Source organism: Manis javanica, chromosome 1 (genome assembly GCF_040802235.1).
Source record: "Manis javanica isolate MJ-LG chromosome 1, MJ_LKY, whole genome shotgun sequence".
NCBI lineage: Eukaryota > Metazoa > Chordata > Mammalia > Pholidota > Manidae > Manis > Manis javanica.
In genome coordinates, this window is record NC_133156.1 from 88548303 (window position 1) to 88562707 (window position 14405).

General features: G+C 33.5%; 1 protein-coding gene across 4 annotated transcripts in view; it reads right to left on the reverse strand.

The window, feature by feature from the left end:
• FAM151B (family with sequence similarity 151 member B) overlaps nucleotides 1–14405 on the reverse strand; it is a 56562-nt gene that overhangs the window by 870 nt on the left and 41287 nt on the right. For 2 of the 4 annotated variants that reach the window (XM_036999905.2, XM_073234619.1), the window contains exon 6: nucleotides 4191–7602. In XM_036999905.2, the coding sequence (XP_036855800.1) occupies nucleotides 7443–7602 (160 nt within the window). In that variant the 3' untranslated portion in view covers nucleotides 4191–7442. Of the gene's footprint in view, nucleotides 1–467; nucleotides 3279–4190; nucleotides 7603–14405 lie in introns of those variants that run through there. The other 2 variants (XR_012130359.1, XM_073234615.1) reach the window with 2 other exon arrangements.

Here is a 14405-nt window from a genome sequence, read left to right on the forward strand (position 1 = left end):
ATGTTATCATATGGCATTCTTTTTTCTCCATATCTCTTAATTGCTGTTATTATTTTTTGAAGCCTATCCATAGTTTTCCACTGAATGATAATAGTGAATGATAATAGAAAAGTTAAAAATTCCTCTTCACTTATATCAAATTATTCTTGTTTTTCTAAGAACAAACAGATTACAAAGTTTGGGATTTATCACAAATAGAAACTAAATGCTTGCTTCATTTTAAAAAAGAAAACTTGATAATTAGATTATCTTAGGTTAGCTAAAATTAAGAAAGCCAGTAGAAACTTAATTACAAAATGTGCTAAATATTCAATCAGTATTAATATCTTTATTTCTGATATATAATTATTAGACATTTACTTAGTAAGTAAAGTAAGGGTAATTTCCTTAGTGCAATGTTCCAATCATCTAATATTTAGTATCTGTGAGTAACTTCTAACAAGATTAATGAATACCATGCTACCATAAAATATTATACAATGACTATATTACCTATATGATTTCAAAATACAGTATTTATACAAAAAATCCTTATTTCAATCTAGCAGCTTTACAACAAAGAATAAATTAAAGTACACAAAACCTGAGTATAAATTTGATGATTGTCTTATCAATGTTATTTCATTGCCCTCTATCAGTAGAGGAGATCCTAACTGACATGATGCTTTTCTTGGTAATTTGATATAAGCAAGTTGTAGTGTACATAGTTATTTAATTCCTTGTGGGTTTTATTTGAAAAAAATAATGGAGGTTTTCCATTTAATGTTTTGAAGCACATTAATATTAATTACATTAAAAAGATTTTTTGATTCAGAACCTAGAGTTGTACCTGATGTTTATATAACAATGCTTTTTGCAAACTTTAATATTGAGAAAAGGGCTTGGCTCTAAGTTATAAGGCAACAGTTTGGAAGAATATGTAAAATATTATAAGCAAAATGGTATCAATAAAGATTTTAAATGTCATGTTGATTATCACTGATTTTTATTTATTTCAGATTCTAATGATACATATTTCAACAAATCTCAAGAGAAATTATACCTCATATCTTACTTTATTGAATAAATAGAAACTAAAGAAGAATAACTTTTGTTGCTATGCTCATCCCAACTTGAAAAATATATTAATAGGATTAAAACTCTGCTGGCCATATTTGGGAGAGTTTTTAGTTCTATCAGTCCCAAGAACATTTTAGGGGCTGAAGTAGTCTGAGCCTAGTTGTAAAGCCATCCCATGGGACTTTTCACTCTACTAAGCAGAATGTACCTCTGGGATCCTAATGGTAAGTCACAGATGTTTGCAACAGGAATCAGATACAGATATATCTGTTGTATTTTAACTTAACAGAAAAGTATGATTTAACTTTAACTTAAAGGTATGATGACACTTAATTCATTAGTTTTACAAATATTCTTAGTTTTATGGCTAAGATTTCCAAAGAGTACAGCTAATAATGATAGATGGTAAGGGTAATTTTGTGGAGAATATAAGGCAACCCCAGTTACAAAGACTAATGCTGACAGCACCCATCCACGCAGAGCCCAGGGAAGATAAGATGGCAAACACCTACTTGGCACAGTCTTTGTTGAAGATGCACCCATCAGGTATCCATGGAACTTTAAAAATCTCAATGATAAATTAACTTCCCTTATTCTGATTAAATATTTATTATGTAGCCTATTAATTTGATTCCCATATAGCTTGTTTAAAGGAAAGAAAGAACGTGTCAGAGTGATGACAATTGTATTGACCATGGTTTTTATTTTTTGTGTTTTCTGATGCTTTGATATCTTGAAGAGTGCTGACACTAGAGGGTCTGCTCCTACAGGATGAGCTAATTCCTGGAGATAGAAAGCAAACTGCTCTAGCAGTACATCTTTCAGATGCAAACCAACGGATTCAGAGCCCATTCTCCAAACCCCTTCCATCAGGCTCCCACAGGGCTCTCACACCCAAGGCCACTGGTCCACACCCTCATCAACCCAGGGTCAGGTACTGACAACTAGAAATAGCTTCTTCACCCCAGGGCCCACTGAAATTATTAAAACAGCTAATCCTAAACCTGCTTACCCTACTGCCTCACCCATTCCTTTCCACAGAAACCATATTAAAGGCTCTTGACCATGTTTTCCCCTCACTCCCTCTGCCTCCAGACAGACCCTGGTGCTTCCCCATGTGGCCCTGCGTGAAGTGGTATGTCTGCCTCCTCTTAGGAACTGTAACAAACTATCTTTTCAATGACAATTGTTTCCTCAACTGTTGGCCTCACCATACCTGAATAATAAAACTGACATTTTAAAACAAGAAGGCACAGTCCACTTGGAAATCATAATTCTTAACACATCAATATTTGAGTTTATATAGCCTTGTCTAGTGCCAATATTCCTTAGATCACATTTCTAAGTCTCCAGACTAGAGGGCAAGATCATGGACAAACATTTTTTAACAGATCAGGTCAGGCTCTTTCCCATTTAGAGGTCTCTTGCTCATGTTCCTGTCTGAAAGGTCCTCTCTCACTAAGTCCACCTGGTGAATCTTACTCATCATTCACGACACAACTTTATTGTTTTCTCTCAATTAGAACAAACTGCTGTCTCTTACCACTATCTGGTGTATAGTTCCAACACGACAGTTATAGTAAATATCCCTCTTACTGTTTACAGGTCCCCCTTCCTATTACACTGCAAGATCCTTGAGGAAGGAATCATTTGCACAGCCTCAGCCAGACATTGATGCCTGCCCCCTTCCCTCCCCTCAGCTTTTCTATTGAGCCCTGAAATCCTGTCACATGTCTTCTTCTTAAAAGACACACCTTATAGGACACTCAACTACTTTCCTTGCAGTGATTCATGAATTTATGACTATAAGCAGATAGTAGGCACCTACTAGGTAGATTTACATCTTAAATTTCCAGGTGAGAGATATGGCATTTTTCTATATATTCACTAGGTAAATTTTCTTTAATTACAAGGAAAAAGTCCAAGACCCTAGCTCCAACAAACAAATAAACAACCTGTTCTGAATAACTTTTAACAATTTTCCACCAGATAAATGAGTGTATATCTGGCAATTACAACTGCTAATGAGCAGTTACATCACTCTTACAGGGCCATAAGCCACTGTACTTTTAAAAGCTCTGATTTTTTTAACAGTGGACTCTCATACCAAAGTTATGATATGAAGTTCTCTTTTCCAGGGCTAGGACTGTTCTTCCAGGCTTGGGAGATAGCCCTTGGATGCTATGGGCTCTCAACATCAATACATTAGACCCAAGAACCTAGAGGGGAAAAACAGGTTATACTTATTTCAGTGTCTGTGAACTTCTTTCCAACTATTTTCCTATGTATATAAATGAACATAAAACTATAACTTCACATAAATAGTATACCATACATACTGTTTTACAGCCTGAAATATCCTATAACATCTTTCCATTTTAATAAGTGTAGATTCTCAGTGTCCACATAGTATTGTATTGTATTCTTGCACATTCTTGTCTTTAAAAATATTAATTTGGTTATTAATGTTATTTAATAACCAAATTGAGAAGTGTCTATTCAAGCCTTCTGCTCATTTTTAACTGGGTTGTTTAGCTTCTTTCTAAAAATCAGATTTAAAAATCAGATTCTGAGTATGATCCCTTAGTCATGTGTTAACAGTGTCTTCTGATAAGTCTTCAATTTTGATAAGGCCCATTATTCAACTTTTTTCTTTTATGGTTTGTGTTATCAGATATAATTGCCTTGATGGGTAGAGGAAATAGGGAGGACTTGGAATTATCTTATAATTTTGTATGTCAATTATATTATACCTCAATAAAGCTAAAATTAAAAGAAATTGCTGCCTACTCCAAAGTCATAAAAATAGCCTCCTTTTTTCTCTTTTAAATGCTTTATGATTCTAAATGTTTTTCACATTTAGGCCTAAGATCCAACTCACATTATTATCTGTGTTACAGTGTGAAGTAGGGATCAAGGTAATTCTTTTCCATATGGATATCCATTAAAAACTTATTTTCTAACTCAACACCCCAAAAATAAATACCCAATTAAAAATGAGCAGAGGAGATGAACAGACCTTTTTCCAAAGATGACATACAGATTGTCAACAGGCACATGAAAAGATGTTCAACATCATTAATCATCAGGGAAATACAAATCAAAACCACAATGATGTCACCTCATATCAGTCAGAATGGACAAATGAATTTTATTTCAACTTCATTAAAATGCAATTCATTTATAAATTCAACTCTATAAAAATAAAGCACAGTCACTTCAGACAATTTATAAATTAAGCATTAATTTTTACTATGATTTTAAAGCTATTCTTTGTTGCAATTGTTAAAATTTTTTAGTTATGAAATTTCACCTTTTGATTTTGGCAATCAACCATAGAAAATGAAGTTTTAGGTGTTATTTGACTAATAGCACTGAATTCATTTAGAGGTAAAATTTAAACTAGAAATATAATTGTTTTCTTTGAGAATTTACATGCCTAGTGTTTCACGTTGTATCTCTTACTGCTATCTATCTATCTATCTATCTATCTATCTATCTATCTATCTATCTATCTATCTATCTATCTCCAATGGTTATGATCAAGTAAGGCTAAAAGAAGGGAACTAATTTTACTTTCTGAGTACCTGCTATGTGATGAGCACTGAGCTCAATGGCTCCATTTATAAAAATCTTGCTTAATCTTTATAACAACTCTACAAGACAATCTTCATTTGTTCCCCATTTTAGAAACAAGGAAACCAAGACTCAATAAGTTTAAATATTTCCCAAAATCTATGGCCAGTCAGGCTGGTAATGGAAGTCCATCTGAATTCAAAACCCAAGCTCTTTTCTCTACACAGAACCACTTAATTCTTTGGAGAAAATGGTTGATAAACAAAAGGCAAATTCTGTAACTTCCGACATTCATTGGTAAATTACTTTTCAATAAATCAAAGAAGCAACATGTTTTTCTGAATACCTCGTTCAGGACTATACCAGGCATCAAAAAGGACAGTTAAGAATGCTCCCTTTGGTGCCTAACTGGTTTTCTTGGCTTCACTGGAGATGGCTGGTAATTATAGATCTGCTTTGGTTATGTCACCGTATTCCTATTATGTTAATATGTGTGCGCAAGTTAGTTAGTAGTTTAAAACCTATACATGCTTAAGGTACTCTACAAGAAGATATGTCAAAGAAATAATCAATCCTCCCATGTTTTCTTCCATATGCTACCTCTATAGCTTTTCTTCTTCCTTCCTAATTACAACGCTTAAATAGAATTCGTGCCTCATGTCGAATTTACCGAGCATCATAATTCCTCCAGGTGGTAAAGATACCTCGAGACAAGTGCTGGACATAGAAGCCACAGGGCATAAATCTGCAAAGAAGTAAAAAGCTAACCTTTTCAAACAATATGGCTTCTCTCTCACTTACCAACTTTACATTTCCCTGTATGGCCCCGGAAGATGACTGGTTAGCCAGAGACGGGTAAGATTTCTCAAGGGAGGAACAACCTAAGACAGGCACAGTCGCAGGGGGGCCATCAGGTGAGAAATCGGGGAACAACAGTGGTGAAGCTTAGAACCTCACACACACACACCCCCCCCCGTTTTGAGAGAAAGCTTCTGCATCCGTGGATGTTCTATTGCCCTTGTCTAGCTTGGATTAGCACATAGTCTACAGGCACACACATGATCATCTACAATTGCTCTCTTACAACACTAAACTATGTTTTCTACCTTTATCTTGCATCTACCTACCACTTCAGCATTTTATTAAAAATAAAAATAATAATAAAGGGAGAAATGTGGGATCCACATATAAATCAAGTATAAAAATCAAACGAATATTCATATTTGACCTGATTGTTTATAGTTCATAATGCGTGATCAAAACCGAAAGTTTCTGTGATGACTGCCCTTGTACTGTTCACCATGTAAGAACTTGTTCGTTATGCTTCAGAAGATTGGAGATTAATGAGAATTAGGCTTGAGATGGATTAATGATTGTGCATTGAGCACTGACCCCCCTATACAGAATTTATTGTTGTTAACAACCATTTGATCAATAAATATAAGAGATGCCCTCTCAAAAAAAAAAAAGAATGCTCCCTTTGGTTCTCTAACATCTTTCTATGTTGACAGATAGTAACTGCAGTAATTGAGGTAAGGATTTAATAATGTAACTGTTGAATCACTGTTTTCTATACTTGAAACCAATACAATATTGTATATCAACTATACTTCAATTTAAAAAAAAGAATTCTCCCTTAGCATGAAGGACATCATAATCTAGCTGAGGAGACATGAGTAACATGTGTAACATATTTAGTGAAATATATTAAATAGTTAAAAGTAAGTGTCAAAGTAAGATCTAGAGACAAATGATGTTGTGGGAATTTTTAGATGAAGGACTCTAAGTCAACTCAGTGTCCTACAACAATGAGTTGACTTTTAGAGTGGGGTGACAGTATGAAGGCTCTTGAAAGAGTAAAATTCAAGAAAGTTGAATTTAAGAAGCCCCTGCAAGTTCTTGATTAGCATAAAGAAGGGTGTGTTTAAAGGTTTTCTTTAGCAAAAATACTCAGGGTATCTATAAAGAGAGTATGAGCAATGAAGTCATGAAGAACTAGTCCTTGAAATTCTAGTAGTAGAACGAGGGCCTGAACGAAGGTGGTTCTGGAAGAAACTTGCAAATCAAATGATGCATTACTAGAACTAAAATTATGCTCGCCAATAGTTACTGTCAGGTAAGATATTATAAGACACTATGATCCAAATGAATACAAAAACAAAAAACAAAACAAAAATACATAGCTGTCAGCAGGCCCCAACAATATGGAAATTCTAGATCCATCTAATTTAATCTATACTATTATCAGTAAATGGATATGATTTTGTTATGAGAAAGTTCCCCACCCCTGTGAAAGTTAAAATATTAAAAAAGCCCTCTTATTCTTTTGTAGTCTCTGAAATAACCAGTTCTCCAAGAAAAAGGAAAGAAGATGCCATATTTTTGTGGAATCTCTGCAAAGCAATTGTGAACAAATGTGATCTATACCTATGTTATGACACATGAATTCTCTCAATTACTTTGTTCCCCATTTTAGAAACAAGGAAACCAAGACTCAGTAAGTTTAAATATTTCCCAAAATCTATGGCCAGTAAGGCTGGTCAAAATTCTTTTTTATGAAGGGTCTTCAAGTATCATTTTCCTAAATTATTACTACACTAGCCCTACTTAAGTCACTTCTTTCCAAATCTTTCAGGTAAGTACAATGTTTTAAGGACATATGCCTGATAGAGTAAGCACTCAGTATTTTTTGATGGGATGAATTGGAGCATAAATCAATCATTATAATTTATATGGTAATTAATTCAGACCAAAGCAGATAAGGATTATGAAATCACAATGTGAAATAACTTAGAAGAATCTTCTTTTTAGAGATCAACATTGATTCCAATGGCCTGTTTAAATTCATGGTTTTGTGGTTCCAAGATGTCATAGAAAACTTGTTTTTTGTCAAAATGGTCTCTTATACAAAGTAAATCTTCAATGGAATAGTTATCATTTTTTCCAGTCCAAATAGTCAGGCTGTACCTGCATTAAAATAAGACAGAATTATATAGTTAAAAGTGAAAGATAAGAACTAATGATGAGGAATTCCACTGAGCTTAAATATAGTTACTCTCATTTATCTCTAACCCAAGTTCACACAGCTGAAAAAAATTAATTAGCAATACTGGAATTATACTTTCTTGTTTCATTCCTTCATCAAAATCAAAGGCAGAGGAAAAGAAATTCACATTGCTGTTGTCTAAATTAGGTAACTGCTGTATCTGAATTACAGGAATGTTAAATGACTTTGGAAACCCAGACTGGTAGCACTGGAAATGGGCCAGATTCTGGATGAAAGAACGGAGGAGACTGTTACTGATCAAGGAAATCTGTCCTCTACACAAAAACCAGAGCTCTAACTTGGATTGTCTTCAGTAGCTTGGTTAGAGTAAAAAACATGACTGGAAGGGATTGTGAAGAGATACAAATGTCACTCACATCCCCAACATTCGTATTCACTTATAAGTAGTCCCACTATCTCTTTCTGGGGTTTTTTGCATGAGATACAAGAATGCCAAGAGATTTCACTAAGAATGCCAAACAGAATAAATTTAGATAGATTTTGGAGTTTAAAAATTATAATATATGCAAATTTATTATGGATGTAAGAATATGATCAGAATTTTAATGTTACTTATATTTTAATTTCTCCCAGTGACATTACTCCTATTGCATTAAAATCTAGGAAAATGCAAAGCTGGTAAGTAGCTTCATATTTATTTTCCCCATAAACATATCAGAATCCAGGGAAGAGTCTCCACAGCTCTCCACCTTCTAGGGAAGAATCTCCAAAGCTCCAAAAGTCTCATATCTTCTACTTTATGATTTGAAATCATAAACCAATATTCGTGCTATATTGATACATTCCTGTCCCTTAAGACAGTGACATCATTTTGGAAATGTAACAAAGGAAAGTACTTTGGATTTTGTGCTACATGTTATTACATGACAAACCAAAAAGAATTTTTAAACTTCAGCTGAGAATACAAAAAAGAAAAAATGATAATTACTTTAAAAAGCTATATTTTTGCAAATTACTAGGACTAATTGAAGGAGATTGAATCAGTAATAAAAATTTTCCCAAAGAAGGAAAACCCAAGCAAGACCAGGTAATTTTACCAAACATTTAAAGAAGAATTAACACCAATTCTTCTCAAATGCTTCCAAAAATTTGAAGAGGAGGGAACACTCTCAAACCCATTTATGAGACCAGCATTACCCTGACACCAAAAGAAACTTACAGGCCAATATCCCTGAATGATTGGATGCAAAAAACCTCAATAAAATGCTAGCAAACCAAATTCAGCAGCATATTAAAAGGATAATTATTCACCATGATCAAGTGGGATTTATCCCCTGGGATGCAAGGATGGTTCAATATACACATATTAATCAATGTGATACAGCACATTAATAGAATGAAAGAAAAGAATCATATCATCATCTAAACAGATGCAAAAAATGTACTTGACAAAATTCAACATCTATTCATGATAAAAACAACAAATTAGGCACAGAAGGAACATATCTTAACATAATAAAGGCCATGTATGACAAGCCTACAGCTATTACCATATTCAATGGTGAAAGTTGAAAGCTTTTCCTTCAAGATTAGGAATAACACAAGGGTACTCACTATCATCACTTTTATTCAACATAGTACTATAAGTCCTAGCTAGAGAAATCAGACAATAGAAAGAAAGAAAAGGTATCAGAATTGGGAAGGAAGAAGGAAAATTGTTTCTATTTGCAGATGACATGATTTTATATATAGAAAATCCTAAAGACTCAATCAAAAGACTTAGATCTAATCAATACAGTTAAGTTGTAGGATACAAAATTAACATACAGAAATCAGTAGTGTTTCCATAACACTCAATGAAATTTCTGGAAAATAAAGAAATTGATCCCATTTACAATAACATCAGAAACAATAAAATGCTTAGGAATAAATTTAACTAAGGAGGTAATGCTTAAACTATGCTGAAAACTACAAGGCACTGATATAAGAAATCAAAGAAGGCACATATAAATGGATAGATAGCCCACATTCATGGACTGGAAGAATTAATATTGTTAAAATGTCAATAGTACCAAAAGTCATCTGCAGATTTAATGCAATCCTGATCAAGATTCCAATAGCATTTTTTAGAGAAGTAGAACAAATACTCCTAAAATTTATATGAAGCCACAAAAGACCTAAATAGCCATATAAATCCTGGGGAAGAACAAAGGAGGAGGCATCACACTTCCTGATTTCAAGATATACCATAAAGCAATAAGCATGGCAACAGTATGTTACAGGCATAAAACAGACAAATGGAGCAATGGAACAGAACTGAGAGCCCAGAAATAAACCTAAGCATATAGAGTCAACTATTATTTGACAAGGGAGCCAACAACAGACAATGGAGAAGACAGTCTCTTCAAAAAATAGTGTTGGGATAATTGGATATTCATATGTAAAGAATGAAACTGGACCCATATCTTAAACCACTCACAAAAATTAACTCAAAGTGGATTAAAGACTTAAATTTAAGATCTGAAACCATAAATTCATAGAAGAAAACATAGGACTAAGCATCCTTGGCATGGGTCTCGACAATGATTTTTTGGATATGACACCTAAAGTACAAGCAACAAAATAAAAAATAAGTGGGACTACATCAGACTGAAAAGCTTCTGCACAGCAAAGGAAACCATCAACAAAATGAAAACCTATGCAATGGGAAAAAATATTTGCAAACAATTTATCTGATAAGGGATTAATATCCAAAATAAAGAATTCATACAACTCAATTGCAGAAAAACAAATAACCCAATTAAAAAATGGGCAAAGGACCTGAATACACATTTCTCTAAAAAAAAATATACAAAAGGCTTAACAAGGTAAGTGAAAAGATGCTCAAGATCTACAGTCATTAGGGAAATACAAATTAAAATCACAATGAGATATCATCTCTTGCCTGTCAGAATGGCCATCATCAAAAAGACAAGAGATGACAAATGCTGGCATTGATGCGGAGAAAAGGGAACCCCTGTACACTGTTGGTGGGACTGTAAATTAGTATAGCCACTATGGAAAACAGTAAGGAGGAACCTCAAAAAATTAAAAAATAGCACTACCATATAATCTAGCAACTTCACTTTTGGGAATATACCCAAAGAAAATGATAACTTGAAAAACTATCTGCATCCCCATGTTCACAGCAGCATTATTTACAATAACCAAGACATGGAAACAACCTAAGTGTCCACTGATGGATGAATGGATAAAGAAATTGTGGTAAATATAAAATGGAATATTATTCAGTCGTTAAAAAAGGAAATACTACCATTTGTGACAACTTAGATGGACCTTAAAAGCATTATGCTAAGTGAAATAAGTCAGAGAAACACAAATACTGTATGATCTCATTCATAAGTGGAATCTTAAAAAACAAAAAACAAATTAAAAATCCCCAAACTCACAGAAAAAGAGTCAGACTTATGGTTACCAGAAGTGGAGAGTGAGGGGAGGGAAAAATGGAGGAAAGTGGTCAAAAAGTATAAACTTCCAGTTATGAGATAAATTAGTAGAGATGTAATGTACTACATGATGACTATATCTGACACTGCTGTATGATATGTAGGAAAGTTGTTTAGAGAGTAAATCCTAAGAGTTCTCATCAGAAAATTTTTTTCTTCTTTTCTTTTTATTGTGTTTGTATGAGAAGATGGGTATCAGCCGAACCTATTGTGACAATCATCTCAAAATGATCATAAATGGTAATTATGGTGATCATGTAAGTGGTAAATCAAACCATCATGTTGTATGCCTTAAACAGCAATGCATGTCAACTATTTTTTAATAAAACTGGGGAAAAAAGGATACTAAAAAGAAAAACCTGTAGTTTTCCTACAATGGCATTTTTACTACTTTTGATTGCCATGGTGACAAACTTAATAATAAGACACAGATATAGATTTAGGTTAAAAGAAGTGCCTTCCAGTGTTGGTTTGCCTTTTTTAATCCTCCCTCTATTATATTTAAACTGAAATAGGAAAAATAAAGTTGCCTAAGGGTATCTTAAATTGTATTCATTCAAATGAATTCCCAGGTTTCATTTTTTTAAAGCTTTTCTTATTGTGTAATAACATACTTAGAAAAAATGTATAAAATATAAATGTGTATTTTAAGAAATTATTGTAAAATAAACTCCAGTGTAACCAAAATGCAAATTAAGAAATAAAAAATCACCAGCACCTTAAGAGGTGCCTGATGTCACTGCCTGATCACAACCTTCTCTGCCCTGGAGTCCTCATGACTCTGCTTTTGTGGTAGCCAACTTCTTGCTTTTTACTTAATTCCTATATATGCATTCCTAAACAACATAATTTAATTTTTGCCTGTTAATGACTTTTATATAAATGGAATCATAAGATATATAATTTCTTTTGGTCTTGCTTCTTTTGCTGAATATTGTTTGTGAAATTTATCCAAGTTGAAACGTAGTTGCAATTTATTCCTTTTCTTTGAAAAACAGTTTAGCATTATCTAAGAGTTGAAAATATGAATACCCCATGAGCTAGAAATTCTATTCCTAGAAATTCCCTTTCTATATAATCTTTGTAAATGCAGGCACATATGCACTTGTGTGTGTGTGTGTGTGTGTGTGTGTGTGTGTGTGTGTGTGTGTAAACATATGTATGTTCATAGCAACAGTCTTTGTAATAGCCAAAACCATGAAACAATCAAATGTCATTCAATAACAGAACAGATAAATTGTGACATACAAGTAATAGAATATATAGTTTTTTTAGAAATTCTGTATGAAAGCCCTTTTGAGTTACAAAAACCTTCCCCAACTCTGCCTAACCTGTTCACGTTCTTCATGGTATCTTTTGATGGAAAGAATTGCCGAATTTTAATATATTCAAGTTACTCAAACATATGTTTTATGGCTAGTAGTATTTTTGCTTCTTGTTTAAGGATTTCCTCCTATCCCCTATGGTATAAAGATATGTTCTAGTGATATATTCATTAAATATTTGTTATTTTAGCTTCCATATTTTAAGAAGACTCTGAAAGAGATGGATTTAAGAGAAACCCAAATTTAGGGATGGAGAAAAAGAAATCAATAAAAAGCAAACAAACAATAGAGAACAAAACAGAAGTAAAAGGACCCACTTTGAAATGCCATGGAGCCAAAAGACAAGGGAGTTTCAAACTGAAGGGGGTGACCTACAGTACTTATATGTTGCAGAGGTTAAGAATTTGGCTTAAACAAAGTGTGATCTTCAAAAGACAAATTTCAGGGGAGTAACTGACCCCATAAGAAGTGGAAGGTAAGGAAATTGAGGCAGTAGGTAATGAAAGAAATGGAATGATAGGAACTTCTTTCTTGGACATGGCAGCCTAAAGTCAGCACTGCTTCCTTTTCCTCTTAGGAATCACCCCAAAACAGCAAAAAGAACAAAAAAATGAAAATAGAAACACCACCTTCAATGAATTAAGAAAGAGCTGAAACTATAAATTACTAAACAGGTGAAAAGGTTTCCAACAGCAACAGGGAGTAAAGCCAGACAGGTATGTAAGGAGGTGGGAAGAAGTTACTCATGTCTGCAGATTACTGAAAAGCCTTTAAAGACCCTTCTAGATGACAGGTTTATTTCATCTAAATGCTTTGCAACAGTGAGAATCCCTAAGGTAAAAATGGGAGCTTTCTTAGATTAGGTCTTGACCCAAGAAGCAGAGGAGTCGAGGAAAGCATCAACATAGGACAGACTTTCTTTGGAAACCCAAAATTTAAAATTTAAGCCATAGATGAGAAATTTTAGTTGCAGATACTTCAACTGCCTACCTCCACTGACTGGAAGAAGTTTAAGGCTAAACAAACTCACATGTAAGATTCCCCGGGTCAGAAGGAACATAGTCTTGGTCCCTTTCCAATATGAACTTTGGGCAAGTAGCCTATCCTGAAAAAAATGACTTTCTTTACAGTAATCCAGATATAATTGGCAAAGGTTTTACATGAGTACAATATAAGAAAAAAATAGTGGATGGAGAAATAAAAACCTTTAAAAAACTAATTATCTTTAAAAAAGCTTTTTAAAGGTATCAGATAGCTGAAACAGATGTAAAACTGTGTATAAATGAATTTTAAAATCTGGATGAGTTAAATAATTTCTAGGAAAATATAATATATCAAAATTGGCTCCCAAAGAGATAGAAAAAGCAAAACAGACTCCTTACCATGTAAGAACTGAAAAGGTTATATGAGTTAAGCTTTCCCCAAAGCACCAAGTTTAGATGGTTTCAGTGTTAAGTTTACCAAAACTCAGGTACAGGCCATTTCAATGTTATTTTTAACATACCACAACACATCAAAAGAAGGAAAGGGCCCTAGTTTTTTTAATGAAATGCACATGACATTGATACCAAAAACTGAGAAAGAAAAAAAGCTACTGACCAATCTCACTTCCAAACACAGAAATCCTAACTGAAATATTTGGATAAAATTCAGCAGCATGTGAAAGGAATGATATATCATGGCAAGTGGGGTTTATTCTGGAAATGTAAGGATAGTTCAACATTTTGAAAATTGACATGATTCATTTCACTAATGGATTGAGGGAGAAAATATTATTTTTGTAAAAACTGAAAAAGCATTTAGTAAAAATTTAATATCTGCAGGAATAAGGATACTTTGAAGTACAAGTGTCTGCTTCCCTTATTCTCTACAATACTATAGTAAATTATCAAATTGAGTCTTTTTTTTTGGATGATTTGTAAAAATTCTTTA